This window comes from Canis lupus, chromosome 20 (assembly GCF_011100685.1).
Source record: "Canis lupus familiaris isolate Mischka breed German Shepherd chromosome 20, alternate assembly UU_Cfam_GSD_1.0, whole genome shotgun sequence".
Classification (NCBI taxonomy): domain Eukaryota; kingdom Metazoa; phylum Chordata; class Mammalia; order Carnivora; family Canidae; genus Canis; species Canis lupus.
This window is the reverse complement of record NC_049241.1, coordinates 4,732,751-4,752,860: the sequence shown is the minus strand read 5'-3', so window position 1 is coordinate 4,752,860 and position 20,110 is coordinate 4,732,751. Positions and strand designations below refer to the sequence as shown.

The 20,110-nt window shown below is 56.0% G+C and overlaps 1 protein-coding gene across 7 annotated transcripts in view; it reads left to right on the top strand.

Moving 5' to 3' along the window:
* GRIP2 (glutamate receptor interacting protein 2) overlaps positions 1-20,110 on the top strand; it is a 97,206-nt gene that overhangs the window by 36,878 nt on the left and 40,218 nt on the right. Inside the window, exon 1 of one of the 7 annotated variants that reach the window (XM_038565542.1) lies at positions 2,035-2,186. The exons of 4 other annotated variants lie outside the window; for them this stretch is intronic. In XM_038565542.1, the coding sequence (XP_038421470.1) occupies positions 2,132-2,186 (55 nt within the window). In that variant the 5' untranslated portion in view covers positions 2,035-2,131. Of the gene's footprint in view, positions 1-2,034; positions 2,187-17,671; positions 17,775-20,110 lie in introns of those variants that run through there. 2 more of the 7 variants (XM_038565548.1, XM_038565543.1) reach the window with 2 other exon arrangements.

Here is a 20,110-nt window from a genome sequence, read left to right as displayed (position 1 = left end):
GTGTGACCCCAGTCTCAAGGCTCCAGCTGTGGGCCTTTGAGCCCATGAGGGGTGGTGGTGGTTCTGAGGTGGGCAGAATGGAACCTCCAGCTGAGCCCACCCACATGTGGGTCTGACCCCGGGGACGTCCTCACCCCTCGGGTTGGAACACTTGCAGGGCATCCTCCAGGAGATACTGGTGACGGGAATCCCTCCTAGGCCAGGCCGCTGGTTCTCTCCCCGCCCTGATGGCCCAATGCTGCCTTTCTGTGCATCCTTATTTATTTCTGTACCTTCCACGTGTCCATTTCAGCTGGTCCCAGAGATTGCTGGGGCCATTTGTCTTCTCACCAAAGGCATTGACGGAGGTGGGGAACAGCCTCATCCTTGGCCAGAGCTCTTGCTCTGGACTCGGATTGTCTGGGCTCCCCCCGCAGCTCTGCTGCTCAATAGTGCATATGACGCTGGGCTGGCAGCCTCACTTCCCTGGACTAAGTCAGCAGGGTGCTCAGCATGGAGCCTGGCACACTGTAGGGGTATAACAAGAGCCTCGTTATGGCCTGAAAGTGGCTGTGGTGTAGTCTGGTGGTCATAACAGCCCCTGCTTGGCCACTTGAGTGCTGGATGAGCCCACGGCTATCTTGTACCTCTTTCAGCCTCAGTTTCCTCATTTGGAAAATGAAGATGACCCTAGGACCACCCTCGTGGACTATGATATTCGTGGAAAGCACTGGATTCCTGACTTTCTTGTCTGACTTCAACCAGACCATCTCCTCAATGGCTTTCCCATCTCCACTCACACACAAGGGTTGGGGTCCCTGCAGAATAATCGTAGTATTAATAGTTGTTACTGGATGCCTGAGTGGCTCAGTCGGTTGAGCATCTGCCTTTGGCTCAGGTCATGATCCCAGGGTCCTGAGATGGAGCCCCACATGGCTCGCTGCTCAGTGGGGAGCCTGCTCCTCCCTCTACCTGCTGCTCCCCCTGCTTGTGCTCCCTCTGACAAATAAATAAATAAAATAAAATCTTTAAATAAATAGTTGTTATTTATTATTTATTAAGCACCTACTGTGTGCCAGACTCAACTAAGCACTCCTTGCACAGGATTTCATACAGACCCCACCGTATCAGAGACAGGAGCTAATTGTTAGCCCCATTAGTCAGATGAGAAAACAGGCTGCGAGGGGCGCACCGAGTCAGGATACAAACTCAGGTCCGTCCATCTCCAAAGACTTGTGTCTTGGGATTCTTCCCCTCACTCTCTGTTTGCTAGGTCAGAGCTTTTTCTGTTCGGCAAGAGGAAGGGACACCAGATGCATTTATTGAGTCCTTGCTGAATGCCCAGAGTCCTCATTGGTACTCCCATCCACTCCACTCCATCAGCCAGCTGGGTGGATTCTCTCGTTATCCCATGTTTCAAACAAGCGTCATCGTAGAGATAAGTGGAGAGGCAGGGCCTAGGTCTCATCGTCGTACACGATGACTCCATCAGATGTCTGTGCTGACTGTAGGGGACACGGGACAAGTGGACCCTATCCTTTTTCTGGGAGCTCCCGGTTTTGGGGGTGGATAGACCATCTTCACCTGGTATGAAAAGCATTATTGAGATACAGCAGGCAAGGACTTCCAGCATGCAGGGATCTGTGAAGGCTGAGCAAACGTTCTAGGCAGAGAAGTTCAGTGGAGCCAAGCCAGACAGAGCAGGTGTTCCAGGTGGAGGGCCCTGTGAGTGCGAAGGCCCGGGGGCATCGCACAGCACAGCCTAGGGAGGGCGGGAGGGGGCAATTGGCAGATTTTGGCAGAGGAAGGGGTGGACTCGGTGAGCACCTTGGGAGGAAGAGGACTGCGGGTGGGGGCGGGTACCCTGTGAAGGCTGGCCGCTGTGTTCAGAACACCCCGGTGCTTCTCTCCCCAGGCTGGGGCTGCAGTGGAGGAAGGGACTTGCTGCCACAGATGCCACTGCCGATGCCACCGCTGCTGGCTCTGGGGAGGATTATCTATTTTAGCAACTCGGGAGGGTGGAGGCTGGGAGCGCCCAGACTGCCAGTTAGCACAGGCGGCTCCGGAGCGTGGAGGAGCACTGGGCTCCAGGAGCGCAGGAGGCTTGGGCAGGTGGTGTCCGGCCCTGCGCCCCGAGGGCCCGAGGGGGGCGATGCTGGCTGTGTCTCTCAAGTGGCGGCTGGGCGTGGTGAGGCGGCGTCCCAAAGGTACCGAGGGGGCCGGGCATGGGGCCACCCTGCTGCCTGCCCAGGGCTGGGCGGCTGGACCTGGATGTGGTTGTAGGCAGAGGCTGGGGGCCCCTGGGTGGGGGGGACCTGGGGCCTCCCTCCCTGCCCCATCTCTGCCTCCGCCCTGTCTTCTGGTGCTGTTTGGGCTTCGCTTCGGTGCTGGGTCTCTGCATCTGTACGTGTGTCTGGCTGCTCCCCACCCGGCCAGGTCTGCCACCTTCCGTATCTCTCCATCTCTGCATCTCTCTGTCTCTGCGTTGTCCTCCCACTGCCCCTACCCCCTCTCTTTGTCTCACTCAGTGTTTCTAACTCTGTCTGTCCACCTTTTTCCCCCCCTAATTGTTAATCTAATTTATGGGCTATATTGTCTCCTAATTGCTGTCCTGTCTCCCCATCTTTCTCTCTGCCTCTCTTTCTTTCTGTGTCTCTCGCTGTCCCTCTTTGTCTGCTTCTCTCTCTCTCATCTTTGGTTCTCTCTGCCCCAGCCTGTTTTTCCTTGTCTTTCTCTTCCCCTCCGTCTTGCTCTCACCTGTCTCTCTCCCTCTGTGTCTCCGTCACGGTCCATCTCTGCACCTGACTGTCCCTCTCCCTCTCTGCTTCCCTGGGCCACCGTCCCCTTCCTTGCCCCTCTCATGTGGCATGTCCCTGACAGTCTTCTCTTTCCCCTCTGTTTGAGGCATGAGGCTGTCCTGGTGGAGCTGGGCTGGCAGGGGTGCTATGTGTGTGTGTGCGCGTGTGCGTGTGTGCGTGTGTGCACACGTGTGCTTTGAGGGCCAGCCTCTGTACGTGGGCATTTGGGGCAGGGGATTGATGGGTAAAGGCAGAACTTGACCCTGGGTGAGATGGAGTGTATGCTGAGCCCCATTGTGTGCAAGGTCCCATCCTGCCCCGACAGCCCTGGGAGGAGGCTCAGGATGGGGGAAAGGCTGGGGTGGGAGTCGGGGTAGAAGGAGCCTTGAGCTGGGCGTCAAGCTGCCCGGGCTGTGTGACCCTAGGTTTCACCTGCAGCCCCCTTGTGCTGCCATCGCTCCATCTTCAACATGGAGGGGAAGTGGGAGATTGTGAATTCACAGGTCCTATGCTGCAGGCCTCAGAACTAAGAATAATCACGCTGCTAATATAAACAACAGTCACTGACATTAATTCAGTGCCACTGTGTGTCAGGCAATACATTAACTTATTAATTCCTCACAACAACCCTGCAAAGTTGGTCCTGTCCTTATCCTGATGGTGCAGATGAGGGAAACAGGCACAGAGAGGTTAAGGAATGTACCCAAGGCTACACAGGTGACATGCAGAGGCTCTCTCGAGCCAACTCTCATATGTGCCATGAACATCTTCTAGACACGGAGGAGCCTACATAGGGAGGGGCTGCCCCAGGAGTGGTCAAGGAGTAGCAGGGTCCTTGGGGCCTGAAGGACTCTAGGCTCTGCACCGGCCCATATGCTGGTGGTCTGACATCCCAGAGGTCTTTGGAAGCCTCTTTCACACAACAGAGCAGTCGAAGCTTGGAGAGTATCAGGAACAGAGTCTCCCTTGGGCTTCCCAGGGACTCCTGTGTTGGGAGCATCTCCAGGGGAGAAGCCCCTCCCCCTTCAAGGCTGTTGTCCTCTTCAGGTCCACACACCCTGAGAACCTAGTGGGATTCTCCCAGGCTGGAGGGATAGACAGATACATCGATGAGGGCTGCTCCAGATTTGAGCTTCCCCAGGATTTGGAGAGTAGCCAACTAAATACTGTGGCTCAGGTTCTGACCCTTTGGAGACGCAGGAAGTTCTTGTATTGTCTCCAACAGACTGGATTCACATTCTACCCTGGCTCTTCACTTCCTGTGTGGCCCATTAAGAACCTATGTTTCCCATCTGTAAGATGGACCCAAGAAAAGCCACCCTCCTGACATTGCAGTGATGATTGGGAAAGACCAGGGCAAGCGAGACACCTGGCAATTTTGAATTCCTTCTTCTCATCAGAAGCCTCGCTGCTTCCTCCCCCCGCCCCCCCACCAGGGTGGTGGTGTCTGGGACCAGCAAACCCCTAACAAAACAGAGGAAGGCACACCCTGATTGGGGGCATGCCATGCACTGGTGTGTACCAGGCTCCTGTCTGACATCGCTCCGCTTCTTTGCGGGCTGGGGTGAAGGGGTGAGGGTGGGAGTGGGGCTCTGATGGTGGCACGGGGAACTTGTTTGCCCTTATAGTGAGCCTCTGCATCCATTTATAAAATGTAAAAGCTCAAAGGATTTAAGAGATTGGGGGAAGGGGAGGTGTTTCTCCAGTCTTCATTTTCAAAATATTGTTGTTGCTGTTGTTTTTTAAAGATTTATTTATGGGGGCACAGGGACACCTGGGTGGCTCAGCAGTTGAGCATCTGCCTTCGGCTCAGATTGTCATCCCAGGGTCCTGGGACTAAGTCCCTCATCGAGCTCCTCCCAGGGAGCCTGGTTCTCCCTCTGCCTATGTCTCTGCCTCTCTCTCTCTCTGTGTCTCTCATGAATAAATAAAATGTTTAAAATAAATAAATAAAAGATTTGTTTATTTCAGAGAGAGAGAGAGAGAGTGCACAAGTGCACAGTGAGAAGGGGCAGAAGGAGAGGGAGAGTCTTAAGCAGATTCCCTGCTGAGCACAGAGCCAGATGTGGGGCTAGATCCCATGACCCTAAGATCACGACGTAAGCGGAGAGTAAGAGTCAGAAGCTCAGCCAACTGTACCCCCCAGGCTCACAAAATATTGTTTTAAATGCCTGAGGACACATCTTCCCATTTCTAGCCCATTATTTTCTAATAGGCCTTTCTGCTTCCCATCTTTTCTGGGTAAGACTCTTAAATTCCTCACCCTGTGATTGCTTGAGAGGGGGTCCCCGGGCCACCTGGCCAGATGAGACCTGTCCTGGGTCTCTCCGGCCACCTGGGATTTGAGGCTTTGCTCAAGTCTGGGGGCTGGACTCCCCCTGCAGGGTGAGACTGGGGGAAGGAGGTGTTCAGTCCTGATTCTACTCTCCCGATTTGAGTCTGGGGTCCAAGAGGAGGGGGCACACATCCTGCGCATGCACAGATGAGAGCGCACCTCTGCGTGGTCAGGGACAGCCCTGACATGTCATTGCTGCCCATACCTGCGCAGTGAGGAAATGCAGGTCTGGGGAGGAGAGGGGCCTGTGGCACTGGCCTGGTGGCAACACACCCATGCTAGACCCCAGACATTCCCAGGCCCCTGGGCCTTCCTCCCTAGCCTGGGCATAATGACACCCCCACCCCCCAGAGGATTCCGGGAGGTCAGATCAGTGAGGTTTCCTTCAGGGCCGCCTTGGGCCTCTGGGGGCATAAGATGGTCATGTTGGATTCAAAGAGTGGGGGATTTAATATGATGTGTGTTGATATGAGGGAGGCAGGATACACAGAGCACAGGCCGTGGAGCCAGCTGCTGGCTATAAATCCAGCTGTGCAGCTGGGCAAGTGCCTTCATCTCTCTGGACCTCAGTTTTCCCATCTGTAAAATAGAGTTAATATCAGAACCTTCCTTGCTGGGTGGCTGCAAGGACAACTGAGGTGAAACTTTCAAAAGGACTTGGGGGTGAGGGAAATGACATGTTTGATGATGTTGGCGCTTCAGTGGGGTGAGGTATGGATGGGGGTGGATGGGTCCACTTGTACCTGGAGAAAAAAGCAATGTTCTTGCTTGAGGGAGGTCAAGGAAATCTCCCAGAGTGGGGTTTTTAAGGATGAGTAGGAGTTTGTGAGGCAAAGGGACTAGCTTGTACAAATACCTGGAAGCTTCAAAGACCTGCCTTAGGGAACTGAGAACTTTAGTCAGTGTGAAAAGTGTAAGGAGAGAAGGGAGCCAGCGTGGAGGAGGCAGGAGATTGGGGAGCTTGGACTCTGTCCTGAGGTCAGTGGGAGCCATGGAAGGTCCTTGAGCAGGAGAGAGGGGAGGGCAGCTTTGAGTGTTAGCACAGGCTCTGGCTACAGACTACAGGTGAGGATGTGGGGAGGAAGCTGGGTTGGGGTCCAGGTGAGAGGTGAGAGGTCTAGGGCGACGGTGGGCAGAATCGATGGATGTGGAAGCAGAGTAGCCTTTGCCATTCGCTCATTCAGCAGATGTCTGTTAGCACCTGTTATGTGCTACGTACTGTTCTGGGCTGTGGGGGCACAGTAGGGAACAAGACCAACCTAAATCCCTGACCCTGTAGAGCTAACATTCTGGGAGTGACAGCAGCTGAGCAAGGAAAATGCATGGCGGTGATGCATGCCATGAAGAAAAATGAAGCAGGAAGAGGGGATGGGGTGTGTGGGTAGTAGTGTGCAGTTTTAAGTGGGGTGTCCAGGCAAGGCCACGCTGAGAAGGTGACCTTAGAGCAAAGCTCTTATGGAGGTGAGGGAGATTGTGTGGCTGTCCAGGGGAAGAATGTGGATAGCAGAGGCCACAGCCAGTGCAAAGGTCCTGAGGTATGGACATGTTGGGTGTTCCCAGGCTGGCAAGGCTAGAGCAGGGGGGCTGAAGGGGGAGGATGGAGGAGATGGGCTCAGTGAGGTTCTGGACCAAGGTGGGAGAGTTGATGTGTTGGAGGAGCAATGGGCAATTTTAGGGATAACGAGGTTATGCCAAGGTTAAGGGTAGAAATCCTCCTGCTGGCTCCAGGGCGCCTCCTGGGCATAGGGAGGGGCTGTGCCATGCCCTCCCGAGCTCTGTGTGCCTGTGCCCCCTCCATGGGACGCATCCGTGATGAATTATTTACTCCTTTCTTCCTTCTGTAATGAGGCTCTCTCGCCTCCACATCCGGCTCCCGGCATTTCTCACAGTGCAGCAGCTGCACTGGGGTCGCACATCTGACTCCCAGTGTGGAAACCAGCCCCTCCCCGCCGTGCGCGAACAGCACCAGCTCTGCCCTCCTCGATTCCGGGGCGGAGGAGGGCAGCAGAGGTTCACGTCAACCACCGTGTCTCAGAGACCTCGGGATTTCTTCTTCTTCTTCTTTTGAATCAAAGGCAGAGATAAGGGGCCAAGCTCTGGGCCTGTGCTTTGTTCCCCGGGTATTTACTGAGCACTTACTGTCTGCCCGGTGCCACGCCAGTACTTCACATGTACTCCCTCATCCTCACAATTGCCCTGTGAGCTGTGAACTAATTGCCCCACTTTGCAGGTGAGGAGACTGAGGCCCAAAGGAGATGTGACCTTCCCAGGTCACGCAGCTAGGAAGGAAAGGGAATCCGTGCGCTCCCCGGGCCCTGCGGCCTGACCGCGCCCCCCCCCCACCACAGGGGCCTTCCTCCGGGCCGTGGGCTGCCCGCGTGGGGCTGCTGCTCTGTGTCCCCAGGCTCCTCGAGGTGCCCCGCCCTCCCGCTGCTCCGCAGCGGCGCCCCGTTTCTCAGGGGGTCTCCCGCCCCCACCGGCCCCGCCGACCGGGTCAGCGCCCTGGCCTGTGAGGGTCGCTCCCGCAGCGCACGCCCCCAGCTGAGCCCGGGCCTGGGGAAGTCAGAGCGGCCCTCGCATGGCCCGGCCCTCCCGCCCCGCGCGTGTCACCCCTGGGACCAGGGCTGGTTTTGTCACCTAACATCCCAGCACCGTCTCCACTTGTCAGCTCGAATGCTCGGTCCAGAGGGACCATCTGCCTGTCTTAATTACCCGGATAATTGTGAGAGCCGTGGGCCCGTCTCCCTCCCGGAGCAAACAGCCCGGGGAGCCGAAACAACATCCCTTAGATGGGAGATCGCGGCTGACCGCCCCTCCGTGGTCCTTGAGCCTGCTCATTCCTGCCCTCAGTTTCCCTTCTGTGGCCCTGCCGGGCTCCCCGGGGCCGGAAGCCCCCTCGCTGCCTCCCCCACACACCCATTGGCTCTCCTTGCGCTGACTTTCTCTCTCCAGCCCCCGCATTTCGCTGCCTTGGCCGAGGTGACGGTGACTCATAAGCAGATGTGTGGGCAGGTGGGCGGGCCTGGAGGGGGGGCTCTCATAGCCACACAACTGGGGCAGCTGGGGTCCCCGTGGGTGACCTTGGGCAAGGTCCCTGCCGCTGAGTCTTGGTGCCTGTGTGCGGAACGGGTCTGTGGAGGAAGGTCTGTTTGAGGTTTGGAAGAGGCTAGGGGTCATTTAGAGCCTCCACCGGGGACTAGGTGAGGGGCCCCAGACTACCCGGGGTCGGAGCTGACACAGCCCTCCCCACACACCAGAGATCACAGGTCCAGCTCTGGCTCCAGCCCACATGCATACCCCTATTTTACACTTGAGAAGGTTGAGGCCATTTTTGCTCAAGGTCACCCAACCAGTCAGAGGTAGAGTCAAGACCTGACCCAGGACCCCACTAAGGCTCCCATGGCACTACTGCCGGAAGAGGGAGTGCTAACAGGCTGGCAGGGGGCAGTCTACAATGTTCCTCACCACTTGGGTGGCAGGCTCATCTGGGGGTAGATGGGCAAAGGAGAGGATGTGGCATCTGGTGAGTTGATAGAAGTGGGATTGAGAGGTGCCTGAGGCTGTTGGGAACCCAGATGAGGCATCCAATCAGCTGGCTGGAGGATCAGGGAGGGCTTCCTGGGGAAAGAGACAGTGGGCCGCACTGGGGGGACTTGCAGCGCTTGGTCAGGCAGGTGAGGGATGAGGGAGGGGGCATCCCTGGGGGACCATGAGTGTGAAGCCAGGAGGTGGGAGGTGGAAATGGCTCGGGGTGCGTGGTGCTGGGGATGGGTGAGGTGGGTAGCCGGTTCTGGACTCGGGTTGGCAGCCTCCCAGTGGTTCTTCCTAAACAGCGCTGAGGGGCCGTGCAGCGTGAGAGGCCTCAGCTGGCTGGCAGCAGGCACTGGCCTAGAAATCTCAGGGTCAGGCCTTGTCCTCAAACAAGTGGCCTCTGCCGGGTTCCACCCCCAGCCCTGCAGGGCCCCTCACCCTCCAGCTCCACCAGTGGGAGCCCTGCGGCCTGGCCCTCGTGGTATACTCATGAGCGGTGCGGGGACCCTTGGGTAGACCTTCCTAGTTACCACCCTGCCTGAGGTTCCGCATCAGCCCCTGACTCTAGGGCTCCCTGTCAATACTCAGGTCTACCAGGAGGGCACGAAATAAAATGAGGCTCTCGCACCAAGCCCTTCTGAGAATGTGTGTCTACTGGACTGTGATTAAGGCTTTGGAGCTAGACACCTGAGCTTCCTCTTGTAAAGTTCCGACTGTAAAAAGAGGTGATCATCCCAGCCTCCTGGGCCATGGCCTGGGTCCAGACGTGGCATCTGACTCTATGCAGGGCCGTCCTGGGGCCCTGGGAGGATAATCATCCTCGGGATAATGGAGTGACTTGACTCATCCATTAACTATTCAGGAATAGGATAGGCTGCTTATGAGGTGGGGAGCTCCCCATTTGTGGAGGTATACTAGCCGTATCAAGCAGCAGAAGGGACTTCTATGTTGGGTTGAGGTGTTAGAGGGGATGAATTGTTGGTTTCTTTTCCAACATAGCAATCTAGGGATTATGTATAATCATCATTTATTTCTCATTCATTCATTCTAGCACTTACTGCATGCCAGGCCCGCCCCTGGATATAGGGTTGAAATCAATGAGCAAGATAGTCAAGGGTCCCCTATGGAAAAGAACAGGTCAAGGTGGGCTTCTTGGTGGAGGCAGCATTTAGGTTGGGTTCTAAGGATTTTTATCCTTAGATGGGGGCAGGTGGGAGAGTTCCACAAGGAGGGAAAGGCCCATCTGGAGGACTCAAGGAAGGAGCACCTGATTTTGACAATCTGACCCTCAGCCCGTACTAGCTAGAGGCCTTGGCCAAGTGTCTTCTCCTCTCTGGACCTCAGTTTCTCCTCATCAAATGGGAGAGCAGGGCTTTTGAAAGATTCCATAAGACACTAAACATCAAGTGCTGGGTACCCAGTAGGCACTTTATCCATGTTTTTATCCATGTTAGCCCCTTCTCTTGGGGGCCTATGCATTTGGACAAGGGTTAATTCTTGACCTAGAGGATGGAGGGTGGGCTTCTAGGCATCGTGTTTGCCACAAGGGCTGAATCTGGGCCCAGGGCCAGTCTCCCATTCCACTTGGTCACTTGAGGGCACAGGTCGAGGGCTGTGCCCACCCCTCCCAAAGCGTCAGCCATTGCCAGCTACAAGGGGGTTTCATTGTAATCAGACTCCACTATGCGGAGACCCCAGCCGCTGCTCCTGGCAGCTTGGTCCCAGGCTGCTGCCCTCTATGCCCATCCCTCTGCCCAGCATCTCATGGGGGGAGGCTCAAGAGAGCCCACTCTTCCTTCAGTGTCATGCGCGTGATGGCCACGGTGCCAGGAATGCCCTGTACAGTGCATTGCCTCCTCGAGACCCAGCCCCACTTGCTGGGCCAGCCCACCTGCTCTTTGGGGCCTTCTGACCCCAGCCATGCTGGTTGGTGCCTTTCCCCCCACACACTGTGCACCTTTCCACCTCCCACCCTTTGCCTAGGCAGTTCCCTCTGCCTGGAATGCCCTTCCCACCTCATCCTTGAGTGGTTGGTTCCTTTGTCCCTCTGGGCTTAGCTCAGACACCACCTTTACCAGGCAGCTTTCCCTGACGCCTCCTTGCAGCAACCCTGACTCTTGGGCCCCCTTTGTGGTATTTGGGCTTGCAGCAGATCCTCTTTGGGTATAGTTCCTTCTGCCAGAGATGCTCGTGTTCTGACATCGTAAGTGATGATCTTGGCATGGAGGAAGTCCTGTGTGAGCAGCTGCTGGTCCTGAACCCAGGGCTCTCTCCAGGGCAGGGCAGGGCAGGGCAGGGAGGGCCGCTGCCAAGGTGGCATTGACATCCCGAGATGGGAATGCACAGCGCTGCTCTTTCCCAGGGCTGCACCCTGACGACTTGCCCATTCCTTTTCGTGTTTTGCTCTGTTTGTTTGAAAGGCAGTGAGAGGGCAGGTGGGCAGAGTCGGAGCAGCCCCCGTCGGGGGAACATGGCTGAGGGTTGACTGGGGTCAGCTGAGGCCCTCACCTCCACTTAGGGACTCTCTTGGTATCCACTCAAGTTAGTTTCCTAAAGCACCTATTCTTTTCTTCCTCTAACTCTTCCATGGCTCCCCAGTGTCCTCAGGAGAGAGTTCTAACTTCTTAACATGCCATATGAGGCACCTGTTAATTTTTTACTTTTAACCGCAGGCTCCAGGGGTTGGGCTGAACTCCTCAGTTCACTCTGGCTGTTTTATCTAATTTTCTTCCCTTTGGTGCCTTATCCCCAAGCCCGGTTACCTCCCTCGAAACTGTCACTCTGTGTAACAGGTCTTTACACACGTGTGCAGCCTTGCAGTGCTTTCTGTGTGTTTTTCAGTTACAGAAATGAAATTACAGGGTAGGTCTCATTCCCCTTCCTTCCTCTCCCTCCGCTTCCTCCCTTCTCTCTTTCCTTCCTTCTCCTTTTCTGCCTTCCTTTCTTTCTTTAACTTGACTGTTTTCTAAGTCCATTCACTGTGTTGCTTTTTTTTTCTTTTAAGATTTTATGTATTTATTCATGGGAGACACAGAGGGAGAGGCAGAGACACAGGCAGAGGGAGGAGCAGACTCCCAGGGGGGAGCCCGATGTGGGATTCTATCCCAGGACCCTGGGATCATGACCTGAGCCGAAGGTAGACGCTCAAGTGCTGAGCCACCCAGGCGCTCCCATCCATTGTGCTTCTAACTGCTGTCATACTCCATGGGGAGTGGCCACCCGTCCCCTGCCCCGGAGAAGGAGACCCAGGTCAGCTTCACCAACAATATTCCCATTCCTGCCCCTTTGGGAGCTGTGAGGGGGGTTGGTCTTTGATAACTACCAGGAGTGAGGGTGCTGGGTCACAGCAGGCACCGACACCTCATCTCTCTAGCTGCCTCAGTTTACCCCCCAGTAGGAGTGCCCATGACTCTCCATCTACCCCCTCCATGCTCACCAACACTTGTTTTGTCTGCATTTCTAATGTTTGCTGTTCTGATGAGGGTCAAGTGAGAGTTCATTGTTCCGTTTTCACTTCTGTGGTTGCAGTGAGTTGGGATGCTCTGCATGAACCCGCAGCTGTTTGCCTTCCTGCCTGGTGCCTTGTCTAATCAGTCAGCGCCCCTTTATCTTTTCTTTTTCTTTTTCTTTCACTTTTTAATGTCTTTTTTTTTTTTTGGCTTTTATTATGTTTTTCATCGAAGTATTGGGGTTTTTTTGTTTTTAATTTTTATTTATTTATGATAGTCACTGAGAGAGAGAGAGAGAGAGAGGCAGAGACACAGGCAGAGGGAGAAGCAGGCTCCATGCACCGGGAGCCCGACGTGGGATTCGATCCCGGGTCTCCAGGATCGCGCCCTGGGCCAAAGGCAGGTGCTAAACCGCTGCGCCACCCAGGGATCCCTCATCGAAGTATTGTTGACACACAATGTCCCATTTTTCTCTTCTCGTTTTGCATCGAGATGCATCCTGACTGCTTCCTGACGTCTCCCACTTGGCGGTTCCCCAGGCTCGCACAGTGGGCTGTCCTTGTCAGAAGGCCTTAAATGTGCGGTGGAAGAGAGACTGAGGCTCAGAGCAGGAGGGACCTAACCTGGGGCGCAGAGAAAATTGGGTTCCGGGTTTCCTGCCTCTACGGCACCTTTTCCTCTTTCCTTCCCCCTTGTCCACACCCACGCCCCCATGCCGTCCTTCCCCTTGGCCTGAATGCCATCTCCCCTGAGAGCTCCCTGACCCCCTGCCTTGGGCTGTCGGGCCTCCCCTCAGCCCTCAGCACCATCTCATTACTTATCTATATTTGCATTTTCTTCTCCCTGAACTGACAGCCAGAGAGGCAGTCTCGATGGCTCTTGTATTCATTGCAGAAAACTCAGGCCAAGCTTAGTTTCTAGCAGGTAGTGAGTGCTTAATAAATATTCTTCGAATGAATGAGTGTCCAGAGAGACGGGTCAGGGCTGTGATCAAGCTTGCTACTTCTGTGTGCCCTGTACTCGACAGTGTCCTAGGTGTTTGGGGTGTTAGTATGGATGGTATCAGGAGGACCTGGGTTCAAATCCCAGTTCACCCCTCACCCCCTATGTGACTGAGAATAAGGGGCTTCACCTCTCTGGGCTCCTGTTTTTTCATCTCTGAAGTGGGGATGTTGTGTGATGAAATGAGGAAATGCATGTAACACATTGAACATCAGGCCCCACACACAGGGGTTCTTCTCTGCCTGGTTCTGAAAAGCCGTCAGCTGTGGTTCCTCTCACCTCCCAGAGCCTTCCCGTGCCCTAGGGCCAGCACACAGCCTGTCACCTGCATTCCCTTGGCCGGCATGCCCCTGTGCCCTCCAGGGCTGGGGGGAGGCTGCAGTGAAGGGCCCTGGGAACTGGCAGGTGTCTGGGGGTGCAGTGCAGGAGCAGCCCGCTGGTGTGGCACTACCCCTGAAACTCTACCCAGCCCACCCTGAAGCCGGGTGAGGACAGTGGGGAGGGGTGTGTGTGGCACAGCTGGCTGGCATGGGGACTGCAGCCAAATGGAGGCAGCGAGTGCCTCCTCTGTGGCTGCTGGAATCACAGACTGGCCTTTGGTGTCCCTATCTGTAAAATGGGGACCCATCCTATGGAAGTGTTTACCAACCAGGCAGGGGGCAGCGATTGTCCTGGCCTGGCCTCTGGGGTAGCATGAGGAGAAAGGCAGGAAGAAGCAATGGAACAGCAGTAAAAGGTTTATCTGTCTTGTCTTCAGATCACCATCTCTGCCTCCTTCCCACCCAGACTTCATTTCCGGCTGTCAGTCAGAGGCGCAGGGGGTGGTGGGGCAGGCTTGCACAGCTCCCCTGTGGTTATGATGGACTCAGCCCTGGGGTCTGACAAAGAGGCAGAGGCTGAGGTCCAGGCCCCCACTGTGCGCTGGCGGGGGTCCCCAGACATGGCCCCACCTGGATCTCGGTCTTCCCAGCTGTGTGGCATAGGGTCATTTGATTCCCAATTGCAGCCGTCGCTGCCCCTGGGTGGGCAGAGGGACCAGGAATGCCAGGAGCCCTGCAGTGTGTCCTGCAGGGGCAGGACTGGCATACCGGAGAACATGATGCCAGTGGTGCCCTGATAAGAGACGCCAGGAAGGGCCCCGCAGGCCTGGTTCCGTGTAAGGAAGAGGTCAAAGGTATGTGCTGGACAGTCGCGATCCTCAAAGCCCTTCCCAGTCTCTGCCCCTCATTCCTCAGGGGTGAGAAGCGGAGGCTTTACACGGTTCAAGGGGGGCAGAGCTGGAATTTGAACCTGGGTGCACCTGACCCGTATGCTCTGCCAGCTTGAAGTTCTATCTCCCTGGTCTGTTTCCCAGTGTTGGTATGAGAGTGTTGACAGGAAAGTGGATGGATGAGTGCTTTCTGGCTCATTAGTATGCAGTCTCCCCAACCCTAGAGGGTGGGTGCTTTTAATGATCCCATTGTACAGCAAGGAAGCTGAGGTCCAGAGGGGTTTGGACGCATGCCCCTGATCACACAGCAATCCATCCTCCAATGGTCTCACAAAACCAGAGGACATGCGGATGTCAGGGCCTCTGCTGAACATGTAGGGTGTGCCCTCCAGCTCAGTGGCCCTGCCACCTCCCCGAAGTGGTCCAGTCTCTCTCTTGGCCCATTCACAGTGTTGGAAATGTGAAACAATCAAATGTTCTGACTGGGAGCTGCTGGCGGTCCGGATCCCTAGCAGGCCTGGCTTCTAGCCACCTACACACCCAGCAATCTGTCCCCCTCTTCCTTTGCTTCCCTGAAGTTTGGCAGCGTGCATTGGATGAGAGGGGTCGTTTTTGGAGCACGGCCAACAGCAGCTTCATCTGCTCTCAGCTCCCAGAAGGGACCCTCACTGCTCATTGCCAGGCCCTCCTCCCTTCTCCCTGAGGTGGTGCTGCGTGTCTGAGGTCCTTGCAGAGCCTTCTTACTCCTTAGCTCTACAGCCATCCTTGGCTCCCCTTGCCTGTGGGATGAAAGCCAAATTCCAAACAAAGCACTTCTCAAACTTCATATGCATCCCCTGGGGAGCTTGTTCAAATGCAGATTCTGATTCTGTGGGTCAGGGTGGGGCCTGGGAGTCTACATTGCTGAGGAGCTCCCAGTGAGGCTGAGGGGCTCCTAGGGAGGCTGCTGCTTATGGCTACCCTTGGAGGAGGGAGGCCTTACTAGACCCTTCGTGGCCTGGCTTCATGTGCATGTCCTGCCTGGGCTCCTCACTGCTCACACGGGATTGCATGTCTGGATGCACACCTGCAATGCGTTTTCCCTTCTTTGGCTCAGTTCCTCCCATCCTTCAAAATCAGGCTCAAAACACCTCCTCGGTGGACCCCTGACAGAGCTAACTGCATCTCATCTGCACTTTCCAGACCCCTCTACTAACTCCTGAAATCTGGAGAGGAACATAGCAGTGCCTTTTTTTTATTAAAAAGATTTTATTTATTTATTCATGAGAGACACAGAGAGAGAGGGGCAGAGACACAGGCTGAGGGAGAAGCAGGCTCCCTGCAGAGAGCCCTATGTGGGACTCAATCCCCGGACTCCAGGATCATGCCCTGAGCCAAAGGCAGACACTTAACCGCTGAGCCACCCAGGCGTCCCCAGCAGTGGCTTTTAAAAGAGACCTCTTAGGTGTGAACCTGGCTGCACCCCTATAGCTGGGTGATCTTGGGCAAGTCACTTCACCTTTGTGCCAGATACTTATTTAAGCACCACTTGTTCTAAAATGGACTAACGGTTGCTTCTAAACCCACTCTTGGATAAAATCAAGTGAAAATGTGCTCAGTGGAATGACAGGGACAGAGGGCAGGGAGAAGATGCTGTTGCCCACGTGTCTTCTGGTATCTTGGTCCCCAGGGCCTGGCACAGCAGGCATTCAGAGAAACGCTGCATGGAAGCTCTCCCATAACCCACGGCGTGACCTTTCCAGGAGCTTCTCATCCACAAAAGTAAATTCCAAAGGAGCAGGAAGAGAGACAGATCACCAATCTTAATCGCTCATTTAAATGCATCTGTATGGTGAGCAAATATTTTCTTATACGAGAGGACAGATGTAGCTCTGAAGTCTTGTGCACCACATAGCCCTCCACGGTGAGGGAGCTGTAAATATGGGGTGGAGGGCTGCGTGGTGCACAAGCCTTTAGGGGAAGAGGGTGAGGATCTATTAAGAGCAATTCACACGCTGAGAAGGGCCAGGTCCCTTCCTGCCTCATGTGGAGCTGGGACTACCCCGAAGCGGTCCTTGGTGTCCTGCCGATGGTCAGGATCCTCACTGAGAGCCTCATCCTGACTATCGCTGGGCACCAAGCACCACACTGAGAGCCTGCACCTCCTTCCCTGTCCGGCTCCATTCTCCCAGCAAATTCTTACCAATTCAGGCCCACTTTCTCTGACCAAGTGCTCACCACCCCTTTCATGGCTGAGACCTTGACCTCACTGCTGGCCCAACAACTTTGCCTGGAACCTGGACCCTGCCCTCTGGGACATACGTGAAGTCACCCAAAGGAGAAAGCACCCTTGGGAAGTGGGCTCCTTCCCTCCTAGAAAGAGCACCTGGTCCCTAACCACAGTGCTGCACAATTTCATTCACTGCAGGACACAGAACAGATTGCAGCCCCATTTGTTCCCATGTGCCCAAAAACTCCATGGGAGCCAGGACCTCACCTGTCTTACCCTCTGCTGCATTCAGCAGGATTGCAACATGTAGTTAGGTGTACAGGCTGTTGACACCCTGTGTCACTCTCACCCACCCTTCTCCCCAGCACTTATGCAGCGTCTGGCCATTGGTGCCCACACACATTGGTGGGATGGAGAGTACAAGCAGCTGGAGAGCTGGAGGAGGGGTCTTGTGTGTCCATCAGGGTTGTCAGGGTCAGTCCCGAGCTGGCATGGAGGAATGTAGGCTTGGGCAGGGCTGAGGCCCAGCTGGGGCTGGAGTTGTGACCAGCTGCCCCTGCCCATCAAGCCCAAGGCAGGCAGATCCTCTGCCCATCTTGCTCGGTCTTCCCCAAGGCTGGGGGGATGCTCCAGGTGGCAGGCTCCTGGGCTCACCATCCCCATACCCCGCCTTACAGAAAAGTGGAAGAGCCCCAGGGGACTCTGAGCTAAGGGTTTCTAACGTGAGACCTGTAGACGCTCTCTGGTGCATGGCTGCACTTTATCTGGCTCATGTCCTGGCATTCTGTGTAAGATTCTCTCGGTATCTGTTACTTAAAAAAAAAGTTTAGAAGGCACTGTTCCTTTTTCTAGATGGAAAAACTGAGGCCCAGGGAGAGCAGTCACTTACCAAAGTCCCAGGGCAAGGTGGGAGGCAGGACTGGCCCTCCTGGGGTCTCTGTGCCGGGGACCCAGCGGGAGCCCCAGGTGCACCCTCTCCAGAGCTCCCCACCCAGGCTCAGACTGTGGGCATGGGGGTGGGGACGCTGTGGAACTTCCCAGAGCCAGCCGAACAGCAGCTGTGTCCCCTTTAAGCAGAGAGCCGCCCGCTGCAGTGGGTGGACTCGGTGCCCAGCCAGTGGGAGCCCCGAGCTCCCCTCCCACAGCCCCTCCCGGGGAGGGAGAGCTGAGCAGCGTGGCTCCCGAGGGAGTTGGTGGGCAGCCGGGGAGACAATAGCAGACATGCTGTGTGGGCTCAGCCGGGAGACCCCTGGAGAGGCGGGTAAGTCGTGGGGACCCGGAGGCAGGAACCCTCTGGAACCGCTGCTCCCAGGGGGAGACCGGGACGGCCACTCCCCAGAGACCCAGAGCCTGGAGACAGTGCAGGGCTGGGACACCTGGCCCCAGGGGGCTGGGGCGGCACGAGAGGACTGTCCTTGTGACCCTGGCCTCCGTCCTGCAGCTGGGGACCCAGGCCACGAGGCTGTGCGCTGTCTCGACGGCAGGGGCAGCAGGTGGACCCGGGGTTCTGGAGGGCGGCGCTCAGCCCCTCAGAGTGTCCCAGGGAGGTGCGTCCTGCCCGGCCTAGGCATGAGCTGCTGGGAGGGAGCTCCCTGCCCCGAGATGGGAGAGCCAAGGCCAAGCTCAGGGCCGTGTGGAGGGAGTTCCTGGAGCAGGGGACAGAAGCCCTGGGAATGCAGTGGCGCAGGTGTCATCCCCTGTGAGAGGGGCTCTGGAGCAAACAGGGCTGCTCCATCCGTCTGTCTGGCTGCCTGTCTCTCCAGCCGCATCCTTCGGGGGCTGCCTTCCTCCCCTGCTCCCCCACCTCCCGCTTGTCAAGAGCCAGGAGCAGGGCGTCTTTTACTGGGAGCCCTGGGCTGCCCCTGTCAGTCCCTTCCCACACTCGACTTACTTCTGTTGGTAGCTCCTTGAAACAGTTCCAAGGGCAGGGGTGTGGTCCCGACGGACAGATGAGGAAACAGGCTCAGAGAGGGGTGGTGGCCCACCCAAGGCCCCACAGCTCCAGTGAGTGGCCAAGGCAGGACTGGCACCCCGATGACTTTTATAGTCCAGGAAACTTAGACTCTGACTCCTTACCATGGCCAGGGGCACAGACCGGGTCACCCCCAGGCCTCTAGATAATAACATGAATAATAACCGTAGCTGACAGCTGCTGAGATCTAACCTCATGCCAGGCTTTGTTCTAAGCTCTGTCTGTGTATTTTCTCATTTAATTTTTACAATACTGTGAGTTTGGTACTATTCTTCTCTCCATTTCACAGCTGGGAAAATTGAGGCATGGAGGTGTTAAGCGACTTGCCCAAGGCCACACAGCCAGAAGTAGCAAAGCTGGGATTTGACCCCATGTGGTCTGCCTCTGTTCCCTCCTGGGGACCACTCTATAACTGAGGCACTGCCTTCCTGGCCTGGGTATATCTGTCCTCTCTGACTTGAGGCCCAGGTGAGTGGGTGACCTTGTCCAGCAGTGGTCAGAGCCACAAGGGCAGTAGCGCCCTGGGGACCTTCCCCCTGGAGCACTGCCAGGGAGGTGTTTTCCCTCACCCCATGGGCCTGTGGCCATGCTCACCTGGGCTCAGGCCTCAGCATTGCCTGCCTGGACCTTTGCTCCAGTCTCTTCCTCAGCCTTCTAGCCTCCACCCCACCTCCCCATACTTGCCCTGGAAGGGAGCTTGCTAAAACTCAAATCTGATCACAGCTCCTTATCTTGGCATTCAAGGCCCTTCTTGATCTCCTTGGTTTTTTTTCTCTCTGTTGATTTACTTGACTTACTTGACCCCTACCCTCACCTCACCACTGTAGTCCTCACCCTAGTCTCCTCCTCAGGCCACAGAACCTCACGATTACACCTGCTACAGTTGATGTCAGCACGGGAGCTTTTTTTTTTTTGGAGAAGTCCAAAGGTGGAGCTTAGGCTCAGTGGGATCCAGGTACTCAGTTAACATCATTAGGATTCTGGGTTTCTGCTTTTCTTTAGGCAAGCTTCATTGTCAGGCAGACTCTTTCCTTTCCTTGAGGTGCCCAGAGAGCCCTATAACCTTTGAGCTTAAGGTCAACCAGGTCAGTCACGCCTAAGGAAAGAGAATCTGTTTCTTAGTTCACAGCAAACATCCCAGGGCCGCCTCTTGGTGGTCCAGCTTGGACCACACACTCACCCCCGACCAATCACTTGGCCTCTGATTGACCAGCCTGGCCCGGTCATGTGGCCTCCCAGGAGCAGGGGACAAGGATAGCCAACAGGTGACTACTCCATACACCCTCCGCATTTTGCAGGGAAAGTTGAGGCCCTGGGAAGTCAGGCCACTGGCAGAGCTCCTCAGTGAGAGCCAGGCTTGGGATAGGGGGTCTGTGGAACCCACTGCTTGGTGCCCTTTCTCTGGCCCCGGTGGACTCCTGCCTACATAGTCCAGTCTTGTTCACCACCCACTAACCCCAAGCCCCTGCGGAAAAGGATGTGACCAGGGTTGGGGGCACGGTGGACCTGAATACAGATTTTGGCCAGAAGCCCCACCTCCCCAGCCCCTCAGTGTTTACTCTGACTTCCTGCCACAAAGTTGTCTTTGTTCCCAGGGCCTACTGGGCCTCAGTGAGCACTGGCCA